Source organism: Drosophila willistoni, assembly GCF_018902025.1.
Source record: "Drosophila willistoni isolate 14030-0811.24 chromosome XR unlocalized genomic scaffold, UCI_dwil_1.1 Seg143, whole genome shotgun sequence".
NCBI classification, from domain to species: Eukaryota; Metazoa; Arthropoda; class Insecta; order Diptera; family Drosophilidae; genus Drosophila; species Drosophila willistoni.
In genome coordinates, this window is record NW_025814056.1 from 7,315,624 (window position 1) to 7,328,190 (window position 12,567).

At 37.0% G+C, this 12,567-nt stretch overlaps 1 protein-coding gene across 2 annotated transcripts in view; it reads right to left on the minus strand.

Annotated features, from left to right (window-relative positions):
- Positions 1-4,592: 4,592 nt before the first annotated feature.
- Positions 4,593-12,567, minus strand: part of LOC111518978 — a 37,611-nt gene continuing 29,636 nt past the window's right edge. Inside the window, exons 1-2 of one of the 2 annotated variants that reach the window (XM_047011836.1) lie at positions 5,564-5,631; positions 4,593-5,507 (exon numbers count right to left, since the gene is read on the minus strand). In XM_047011836.1, the coding sequence (XP_046867792.1) occupies positions 4,620-5,507; positions 5,564-5,599 (924 nt within the window). In that variant the 5' untranslated portion in view covers positions 5,600-5,631 and the 3' untranslated portion in view covers positions 4,593-4,619. Of the gene's footprint in view, positions 5,508-5,563; positions 5,632-12,567 lie in introns of those variants that run through there. The other variant, XM_023177467.2, reaches the window with a different exon arrangement.

Here is a 12,567-nt window from a genome sequence, read left to right on the forward strand (position 1 = left end):
GTATATACTGCAGGCGTTGTATATCTCGGATTCAGCCAGATCGGATCACTATATCATATAGCTCCCATACAAATGGCAAAGTCACGAACAGTGACTTTTCTTAATAACTTCGTTATTTTCTGAGCAATTAATATGAAATTTAATATTGGTGAGTTAATTACACATATAAACGACTGTGCCAAATTTGATCAAGATCGGGTGACTATATCATATAGCTCCCATAGGAACGATCTTTCGAAAACAGTGACTTTTGTCAATTACTTCGTTACTTTTGAAGCGAATGCTTTCAAATTAAACATTTGTTAGTTTAATATATCTGTTAATGACTGTGCTGAATTTGATAAAGATCGGGTTACTATATCATATAGCTCCCATAGGAACGATCGGTGGAAAACAGTGACTTTGATCAATATCTTACTTTTTTCCTATGCTAAGATTGTTCTCGGAAACATTAGCCTTTTTAGCTTGAACGTTTTATCACTTTGATGGCTAAAAGTTGCAAGGGTATACAAACTTTGACGCGGTCGAAGTTAGCCCCGGCCCTCTGGTTATTTCCTTAGGTGGGAAGGGGAGAGAGTTTTTTAGAATGTGTTCTATGTTACGGTTGTATTGTATATGAATTGCAGTTTGGGCAGGGTATAATTTCGTTGGGATGTACATGAATCTGATCAGCAATAGTCGAGCGTTTCAGAGCTGATTGCAGCTATAAAATTAGCATGGGGCTCGATTTCCTTGAATCATTTGGGAAAATTGTATGAATCTCTTCCAGACCGAATGGAGAAAAACAACACACTATTAACAAATTCTTTTTTTGTTTAAAAACATGTTAATAATTTTTATTTTAGGTAATATTTTTATTTGAAGAGGATTTAAATATTCTTAAACAATTTTAAGTTCAAGTGTCCTATTCAAGTGGTGCACATTTAAGACTCCACATTTTGTTACTTTTTGGTTAACACTGTTTTTTGTATACTTACTGCTTTGGAATAATTTTGAAATTTGCGTCAAATTATTATAGTAAAAGAAACTTTTGAAGAAAACAAAAACTATATTCATAGTTGTCTTGGCTTAGCAGAGATTAACTATACAAAATCTATTTCAGAGGTGTCCTATTCAAGTGGCGCGCAGTGTATATAGCGCTGTTGGGTAAATCTTAGCGAGTCTAAACATGTCAAACCTTTGTATTCTCCTTGACTGGATATGCACCTATGTAGGTTCTATACAAATGATTTATGTAAGCCCATTTTAAAATTATTTTCGTTGTCCATTAGCTGATCCAAAAAATCATCATGTTTTTCATATATTTGAAATAAATCCTATATCATTTCTCTCGATAAAAAATCATTATAAAAGTCAAAAGCTTCAAATATAGAGGACTTTCAAAATTGTCCGCTATTCCCAGTGCTTTTAGGATGATTATTACTTCTCAGTTGCACCATTTTTGTAGCTTTTTAATTTCACCATACTTATGTAAGTTTAATTTGTGGATTCAGGAATGGCAAATAATCTGATGTTATTTGTTAGCGATTCTCTCTTAAGTGTTTGAAAGAATTCTTCTGGCTAGATTATTACACCTACGGGAAGAAGGTTTTCGAAGGCATCACTGCACCCCAGGCGCTCTGCTCCTTCGAAGATAAGCAGTACACTTCGGCAGTCTTCCCGGACGTCAAGATCGACCGAGTTTGGCACAATTGATTTCTACATAAATTGAAATTAATGCTAACTGCTCAGCACTACATGATCTTAAAATCATATCTCGCTGATAGGCGCTTTTACGTAAGGTGTAAGAGCTCGATGTCGAGGATTGAGCGGATAAAAACAGGCGTCCCTCAAAGTAGCGTCTTGATCCCCATTCCTAATACGTCGTACACCGCCGATCTGCTTGATTGCCACAATGCAGACGATACTGCCTTTGTTGCTTCCGATTCACACCCTTCGGTGGCATCGGAAATCATCCAGGATCAACTTAACCTTTTGGAACCATGACTGTGCTGATGAAATGTCTCAGTCAACACGGCTGAGGGATATGATTTTCGCCACTCACAGGCCAGACAGCTTTAATGGGGCGCTTCTCCTGAGTGTGGACAAGGTGAAGTACCTGGGCCTTACCCTTGACAGGCGTTTGACCTGGAAAGCTTACATTAAGGCCCAAGACATCAAGAGAATTTAGGTAAACTTAAAACTGCCCAAGATGCAGTGGTTACTCGGCAGGAGATTTGAGCTCAGCACCTGCAACAAATTGCTGCTCTACAAGGCCTTTCTGAAGCCTGTATGCATACAACTCAGCGGCACAGCGTCTAACTCAAACATTGAAAATCTGCAGCAATTCCAGCACAAGATTTTACGCAGTAATGGTATAGCGCCTTCTTACGTGCGTAACTCACTCATCAACAGAGACCTAATCCTGCCCGTGAGTTATCTGCGAGATCCAGAGGCATGGCATGCGGTACTTCCCAAGGCTAGAGACTGCTCAAACTGCTGGACAACAGCATGCAGATTAGACGTCTGAAAAGAAGTCACCCACTTGCTCTGCCATTTAGACCAGCGACGGATGGGTAATTCCACCCCCATATTATGATTACCTTTGACAACAAATATCCATTTAGGATATATCGCAAATAAAAATAAATATAAAAAAGAAGAAACAATTATACTAAATTAAGCAAAGCTTTTGATTCTATTCTCTAAACTGAATGACATTGACTTTGCACCTCTTTTCCTTAGGGATGTCTGCAACTAAAATTTATGATAAATTCCTGTTATTCAGTTGGTTTTTCTATATGAATGTATACACATATTATGTATGTATGTACATATGTATGTGCGTATGGCCACATGCGGGTCAAGCTAGCCGATGGCATCTGGATGCCGGCTCTGGATTGTCAGTACCTAATATCATATCAACGCTAATATATATACATTCAATGGGCCAAGAAGCAAATGATCGTACAAAACAACAACAACAAATTATAGCAATTACAACAATCGATGAACGAAAAACAAACTGAATTCAACTCAACTCAACTGAAAAGTCAACTGACGACGACAACAACAATGCGATGCGATAAGACCATGACCAAGACCAAGTCAATGTTGATGTCTGCTGGCCTACACTTAAAACCGCGATTACAAACGAATGAAAACCGATTTGATTGGCTTAAAATGGGGTAAATAGATGTGTGAGTGTGTATATATACATTGATATGTGTGTGTGTGTGTATTACTGACTCATTCTGTTATTTAATCATTTGAAATGCAAAGACAACAACCACAGTCTAAGGAAAGCGTTGTCTACATATTGGCTATCAACATGTTGCCAAGCCATCACAACGCAAACGTCTCTCAAAACTAAAACGCTCTTATCTGAATGGATTTTTAAAGAAACTCATAAATAACAAATAAATATACATATGCATCTGTATATTAACATTTCAATCGGTTCAAATGTGTTTTACTTTCATGCTTAATGCAAACTACTGCTGAAATTTCCTAAGCGCATACAATTAGTATTCGACTTTATATTTAAGTTTTAAAATAAACTATTCGTGAATCTAAATTTCTTCTATTTTTTATTATGATCACACATTTGCACATGGATGTATGTCTGTACATGTCTTCGATGTATGTTGTGTCCATAATTGAAAATATGCCAACTTGTGGTGGGTTATCTTTACCACAATATTTCAAGCTATCACAATATAACTGAACACCAAAATCTGAGTCTAAAAATGTTCAGCTGATTAGTGTCTGGTTAGGTAAACGAATATTAAACAAGTAAATTTACTAACTAATGTTAAGTGGCAACATGAGAGATTTCTTTGTTTAAAATTCTATATAATGACAACATTAAAATGCCAAAACATGGGCACTCTAACACTATCCAAAAGTGATATATATGACTTCTCCTAAAAGAAGAAGAAAAGGATAATAAGGAGTGGAACAATAAAAGTATGGAAACTGTTAAAAAAAACTAGTGTGTTCAATGCCAAAAGGATTGAAACTCTTACAAATTCTCAAGTTGGACAAATAAAATATTGTTATATATTTTTTTATACCTCAGCTAAACGATTTTTGATCTCTCAATATAAACTATTTTTATACCCTTGCAAAAAGGGTATATTAATTTTGGTCAGAAGTGTGCAACGCATAGAAGGAAGCATCTCCGACCATATAAAGTATATATATTCTTGATCAGCATGACGAGACGAGTTCAAATAGCCATGTCCGTCCGTCCGTCCGTCCGTCTGTCCGTCCGTCTGGATCAGCGCAAACTCCTTCTAGACTGTAAGAGCTACAGAGTTAAAACTTAGCATGTAGGCTTGTATATACTGCAGGGGTTGTATATTTCGGATTCAGTCAGATCGGACCACTATTTCATATAGCTCCCATATAAACGATCGGGGGAAAACAGTGAGTTTGAAAATTCACTTGGCAACGTTTCGGTAGTAAAGCAACGTCCATAAATTATTATTATATTTTATTATTTTTATATTACGATAAACTATTTGACCGTTGCCAGTCAGAATAATCGGTAGGCAAACGAGTCTGCCGTAATCGTAACTTTTTTTTCAACATTTCAAAATGTAAATTCGATAAAATAAAAAATATATATGGGTAATCTAATCGTAAAACTCAAATTTGATCGTCCAAAAACATAGTTTAAGGCAGTTGAATCTCTCCTTGATGATATCCGCACTGCCCGCATCCATCCAGATGTAAACCTGTTCATTGGGGCAAATATTTGTGACTGTAGGGGGTACATATTCCCGGCTCACGACAGCCCACTTCTCCGTCTTTATATCAGTGTTCTGCTGTTCGAGGAGCGTGAAAATTCGCAGCAAACAAGTCTCTACCTTTGGCCAAGTAACTCTGGCCGCTGTCAGGTGCAGGAAGTCTATAAAACCAGCGGCCTCATAGAGCCCTATAGAACACACGCTGCTCGCCACCCATTCCCTGGTCTCTTCGTTGTCCGCTGCGATGTACAGCCGGCCATGGTATTCAGCGACCGGAGTGACATCATTGAAATCTAAGCTCCGAACGTCTCCGAAACGCAAAAATTTACCAAAGAACCCTTTGAACAGATCGCAAAAGTTCTTTGCGCATTCGGAGGCAGAAACTATCACAACAAACGGCCTCTTCTCTGGCAGGATGTTCATGTATGGGGGATGCTGACCAGTTGTAACATCCGGTTCCATTTCCATTTCAGATTCAACTTTAACTTCGATACTTGAGTCTGACACCGAATTATCGACTAGTGGAAGCGCGATATCCTCGGCCTCAAGAGAAAATCGTATCAAGCACACAAAATTGTTGCCTTCATAGCAAGACACAATCGGCTTAATTTGTTCGTTGTTGCCTAGACCAGCAATTTCTGTCAAAAGAACTGAATCGGCCAACGTTACATCAGAAGTACAAATCTCCAATGGTTCCTGAATATTGAGAAGACTCTGCAGCTCTCTCTTAAGTTCGTATATACTAGCTGAGATCGGGAGCTTCATAACCAATTGCTGGAAAAGAACACTTGGTCACGATTATGAAAAGTAATATCCTCACGTTTACTAACCTCTCCGGATTGCATGATCAATTGAACAGTCAACATATTTTCACTTTTGTTTTTCTCTTTTTTAATATTCAGAATTAGAGCAAAGTTTTTGTTTTATTTTTGATGTTGACTGTATGAGTTTACGAAGTAGAATGATTGAAGTACTGTACCCCCTTGACCAGGTCGAATTTTACAAACATCCCAGGCCTTCTTGGATCTCAAAAATATGTGAATTGCTTCCGTCTAGTCGAAAGTACTAGATACTTTCGAAAATAAGCTGAGCAGTATGCAATTGTCAAATATTTCTGTCTCTTTTTATACCCTTGCAAAAAGGGTATATTAATTTTGGTCAGAAGTGTGCAACGCATAGAAGGAAGCATCTCCGACCATATAAAGTATATATATTCTTGATCAGCACGACGAGACGAGTTCAAATAGCCATGTCCGTCCGTCCGTCCGTCTGGATCAACGCAAACTCCTCCTAGACCGTAAGAGCTACAGAGCTTTGCATGTAGGCTTGTATATACTGCAGGGGATGTATATCTCGGATTCAGTCAGATCGGACCTATATCATATAGCTCCCATACAAACGGCAAAGTAACGAACAGTGACTTTTATCAATTGGTGTGTTTATTACACCTATAGACGACTCTGCCAAATTTGATCAAGATCGCGTGACTATATCATATAGCTCCCATAGGAACGATAGGTCGAAAACAGTGACTTTGATCAATATCTTAGTTTTTTCCTATGCTAAGATTGTTGGCCGTTCTTTCGCAAACATTAGCCTTTTTAGCTTAAACGTTTTTCCACTTTGATGGCTATAAGTAAGGAAAGAGTTACCAAAGAAGTTGCAAGGTTATACAAACTTTGACGCGGTCGAAGTTAGCCCCGTCCTCTGGTTAGAAAACAATTAAACCGATTTTGAGACACTTTATTTTTAAGACCTTACAGCAGAAATAACCCAGTAAGATATTTGTATATGAAAAGCAACCATTTGATCTAATTTCATTTTCATTTAAGCCTAGTTTCCTATTTTCAATTCAAATTAACTTATATTACTTGTTGTTGTTGTTTTAATCAGACGGAAGTATACCGTTAAGTTCAGGCAGATTAGAATTTCTTGTATCTTAAAATCAAAAACTGTTGCATCCCAGCAGTGGCTTAAAAAAATGTGTCCAAATGATCAGACTATCATGTCTATGTCTTTGAGACAGTGTAGCAAGTCACAAATATTTCAATAAACCAAAAATGAAACCTATTTCGATTCAAAAAAGTTTTTGGAAACGATTTCAAGGCCTGATTGACCTGTAGTCTAATAGTAACTCTTGAATAAACGTTAAGAGAATACGTTTTTTTAGTATTAAGTCAACTGATGGCTAAAATTCATTCATGATCTAAAAACTAATATTTGTTGGTCTTTTTGTTGTACATACCTATGTATGTATGTAGGTACGTGGATGTATGTATGTATGTATGGATGTGTGATCTATTGTCAAATAGAATAGACTAAATTTAATGTTAAAGGCGAAACGAATCTTTGGTGTTAAAGTGATTGAAATGCCCCCCGTTAATTTGCATCTTTCTCGTTCCCTCTCACTCTCTCTCTCTTCCCCGCTTTTGACTTTTGTGAAACGTTTTTCACTGTTTCTGCCTATCTATCCGTTATACGTTATATACGTACACACACACACAATACATACATATACATATATGTATATATATATGTATATATACCTACACATATCGCCCCAGCCACATGGCCATTTACCAATTGCGACGCTGTTTCAGTTTTTATTTCGCTGTCGCTTTCCGTTTGTCGTCTTCGTCTTTGAGGTTCTTAACGATATGCGACAATTTTGACCCCAAGAGACCAGACACATACACATACACACACACACACACACACACACAAAGAGAGAGAAAGAAGCACACACACACAGCTGCATATTACGCCACAAATTTATTTGGATTGGGGTTGGGTCAAAATTTAAATATGTACAATAACAACATGAAAATAACGCCAACTGGCAAACTGATTTTCGCCTGACAGAGAGCCAATCGATCGTTTTCAGCTACATACAAAAATACATACTTACATATGTATGTACATCAGAACATACAGAAAAAATTTGAATTCGGGCTCGTTTTGCTTGACTTATTGTCACCATCAGAAGTAGAAGAAGTTTGATCGTTTGGTATGTGTTTTGGTTCGTTCCGTATCATTCCGTTCCCCAAAAGACCGTCGTCATCTTTGTCTCTCTTTCTCTCATTCATGGTCTCCCCCATATTTGTTGCCAAATATGTGTATGCAGCTGCGTCTCAGACGACGGCTTCATCAGACCTTAAAATGATGGTTCGAAATGATTTTTCAAACTTGGTCTTGATGATGATCGGCACCACCAACGCCACCACCCGGCTCCCCATCCTAACCCTCTGCCGTCTTTCAGCTTGCTGTTGACATGGCTGCCTTCTATTTTCTCCATCCCTTCCCCCCCTTATATGTTTTTTTTTTTATGGCCCTGATTGAATTGAGTTGGGTTGGGTTCGACTTTTTTTCGGTTCAATTAGGGTTCGTATTCAGGCTTATCGTAATGGGTAAGAAGACAAGCAAAAAAAATGAAAATAAAATTATATGTACATATATGTATAGATATTTGTACACACATATGTACATACATACTTATGTATCTGTATATGTATGCCAACAATTCCGATCGTTCATGTTCAGTTCGGTTTGTGCCTTTTTCTACTTCTGCCTGCCGCTGCTGCTGCCTGCTGCCCCTGACAATGTTGTTTTGACCTGTGTCAATATTTATTGGCTTTGTATTTTTACAGCCAAGAAACGTAGACGTTGTTCCGTTCTCTTCATCATAATCATCATCATCATGGGGTATTTGCATTGAATTAGTGATTAATTTTTACTGATAACGCCACACGGCAGGGGGATCGGCCGATTTGGACTTGCTTGGTGTTTCCTACAAATTTTTATTCTAATGTAGGTATGTACATATCTATATTTTTCTATATGTATATATGTATGTATGTGTAGACTTATTACATAAAAGCCAATTATGAGCATTTTTCTATGGGATTTATTAACTAATTTGACATACATAGATCTACATACATATGTATATTGATACTTATCCATGTTATCCCATTACATTATTCTATTATCCCCTATATATTTAACTAACTTATTTATATTTAGATATACCAATAACATTAACTCAAACAGGCTAGTTTGGCTGACTCTAAATAACAGAAGGATAATAAAAATATACCAAAAGGATAATTTTTTATATAAAAGATTAAAGTAAAAGGTATACCATGCCTCAAAAAAAAACAGTGCGAAAAGAGGCGTGACGAATATTTGAAATAATCTTTATTTCCATATATACCAAATTTGATAGCTCTAACTTTTATAGTCTCTAAAATATGGATGTTCATATGGACGGTAAGAGTAACAAACGGACATGGCTAGCTCGACTCGACGGCTATTGCTGATTAAGAATACCTTATGTGGTCGGAAAAGCTGTCTGTTATATACATTTCGACGACTTTAATATACCATTTCATCCAATGAGTGCATGGTATAACAATAATTCCATCACTCTGGATTCGTCGCTTTAATACTAGACTTTTATTATGGGAAAAGGGATAACCAATTTTTTTTTGTAGTCAACAAAAATTTGCTTCATTAAAGCGATGCTTGATTTCAATGGATATTATTTCAATATCGACAACAAGCCAGATATATTTTATGAAAGGACAACTATCGAAAATCAGGATTCAGATATGTACATCGGGGTATCCCTGACTTTAAAAACAAAGTGATGTGAATAAATTCAACTTGTTTATTTACCACAATCTACTCCTTATAGATTATAATCAACTGGCATTATACGATCCTGTAAAGTAAACCATATAAGTGAGTTAAAAGAACTTTTTTTATTTTAAAATAACCTCTTTCAATCAACAAATAAGTTAAGTTATTAAGTTATTTCTACTAAATATGTGTTATAATTTTACATAAATAATGTCAAACAATTCTTTGCAAAAGGGAAAATCACATAAAATAATACATTGAGAGTAATATGTATGTATGTATTTTGTAATATTTAAAAACCACTAGCTTACAATCAGTTTATGGTTATTATAATACAATTTTCTACAGCTTGCAATATATGTACCTTTGGGATTATTATAAGAATTTCGATTCGATACTACTGAGCATGTATGTATTGTGATTAATTGTAACTGAAAATGGATTGTTCTTATCAAAAAATTATAAAATAAAACGATCTACATAGATCTTTGATTTGAAACTCTTGCAAAATGGGTCAATTCCAATTGCTTGTTCCAACAATTTTAATATGCAAATAGGCAAACTTATTGGCCATGTTGGAAAACTTTGAAGAATTTGAGGTATGAATGTGTTTTTTTTTTTCTTTTGGATCTTGTTCCATTTTGGGAAGGGGGCAACGGAGATTGGCGACGTCGCTGGACTTGAATTTTGTTGCTATTTTTTTTTTGCGGTTGCCCAATTAACTGCGTATTATTGCCCAAGTCAAGCACAAAACTCATCTCGCCTCATAAAAAACCATAAATGTATGTACATATGTATATGTATGTATATACATATGTATGCATGTGTGTGTGTGTTTGCGTGTGTGTACATACACAAAATTTAATCAGCAGTAGCCGTCAAGTAGAAAACACAAATTCCGCTTGCATGAGTTTCAATTTGGCTTGAAAAATGCCAAGAAGATGCTGATGAAGAAGAAGAAGAAAAGGTCGAAGAGATGGGATGGAGATGTGGGATGCGATGGGATGCGATGCGATGAGATGAGATGAGAGCACCGATCGTGCAACTGCAACGGAAGCAGAGAGTTGAGAAACCCTGGCGGGAGGTAGGGTGGTTGGAGGTTTTTGCCAGAAATGAAAGAAAGATGAGGCAAAAATATGTATACAGAGAGGCAAAAAAAAAAAAAAACAACAACCATTATCATGACAACATTTGTGCGGGCACGTTATATGTTATACACCCTCTCCCCCAATGGGCCCCCGTTCTACACCCCGCCTCCTACTACCCTACCCCTACCCCATACCACACTCGACCAAAACAGAATACATTAATTGACACTTGGCCGGAAATAGTTCATTAGGCATAAATTACATACAGACAAAGCATTCTCATTCTCATTTCTCTTTCACATCCCCCCACGGACGCCCCTACCGTATTTCTCTCTCTTTCTCTTTCTCGGTGGCTTCTCTATAGTTGGTTGGGTTTTTTTTCGCCATTCCCATTCCGGCGCATTCGGTCGGTCCCAGGCGAGTTGCTGTCTGTCGATTATATTTACTAGATTTCAGCGGCTTAAATGCCTGGGCCGAAGAAGAAGTACGAATTTGTATGTACGTGTATGTGTGTGTTTGTGTGTGTGTGTGAACGAAGCACTCGCAGAGTGTGCTGCGCTTATCTCTTTTATTTTTCTCTATGCTGCACTGCAACGAATATGAGGGCAAAGCGCAGGCCAAGAGAATAGCGTCCTCCGCCTACTCCTCCTCCTCCTTCGGTTCATCCTACTCTCTCGTCTTTGGCAAGATCGTTGACGACATGTGTGATCCAAATGTTCCCGAACTGCAAGAAACAAACCAAAAACCTATGGAATAAGGCAAAGAGAAGAAGAATAGCAGCAGCAACAACAACAACAACAACAACAACATCCAAAAATTAAAACTAAAAACGCAATTGTTGTAGACGCCACCACCAAAACGCCACTAGAAATAGAAGAAGAAGCAGCAGCAAGCAGTGCCATATCGTCGTGCATTACTTAAGCGGGCTCAAATCCCTCTTCAGCTCTGCCGCCCCATCCCTGCCCCAAGCACATAACGAAAAACGACGACAATAACAACAACAACGACGACGACGACGCCAACGACGACAATCGACGATAAAGAGAGCGACCGACCTAACAGCAACTACGAATTGGAAAATGAAATAAGTGCAACAATAACAATTTTTGGATGGGGGATGGTTAGACCAAAAATTTAAGAGAGTGAGAAAAATTGGAGAGAGAAGCAAAAGAAGTAGGAGGAGGATCGAACAAATCGAATGGGCCGAGTTTTAAGACGGCCTGGCTGAGTTACATACAATGTTGTTGTATTTAATGCATTTCGAGTATGTATGTATGTACATATGTACGTGTATGTGTGAATGCAAGCAATTTTGGGGTAGGCCAGACCGATCTTTAACTGAGCGCTACTTGGCTCTGGAGGATCCCTCATCTTCCGTTGGGCAACAAAACGAATTACGCCATGGATAAAATCGATTTAAAAGAAACGCCAAGATCCCGTTACCCCATTTGAACTACTTATAAGAAAAATTTTAATAATCTTGCAGTTTCTCCTATAAAGTATGTTAAGCAATTCTGTGTACAAGTAAAGTGGGTATTTTGAAACAGATTTTTGGCTTTAAACCAAAATATATTATTATTATAATTAATCAAAATGAATATTTACTCTATTATAAGAAGGAAATAACGGTAAAAAGTACCGAGAAATTTTTGATTCATTTCTTAATCAACATACAACCGACTCTATGAATTAATTCTTTGGTATTGATAATTTTGGTTTTTCCAATTGAAATTTAGAATTTTATTTAGTTATTTTATGTAGACAAATGTTATTGACTTTAAATGTTATATAAAGCAAACGGTACAACCACAAAAAGTGTACGATTTTCAGCGACGTACACTGTACATTGTGTGCTTATCTTTTGCTTAAACATTTAAAAAATAGTTCTGCAAATAAATGCATCTTTTCGCAGAATAAAACATAATCACTATTAATTCTGATCATTATCAAAATTAGTTTTTATTAACAGTTAAAAATCAAAATCAGTTATTGCAGGGTATTTGCATACACAGAACTTCTCAATTGTTGTTGCTGCTGCTAACACACACGTATAAACATGCGCCAGCATGGCTCTATGTGTGCGTGTGTGTGTCGCGTTCGTTCTT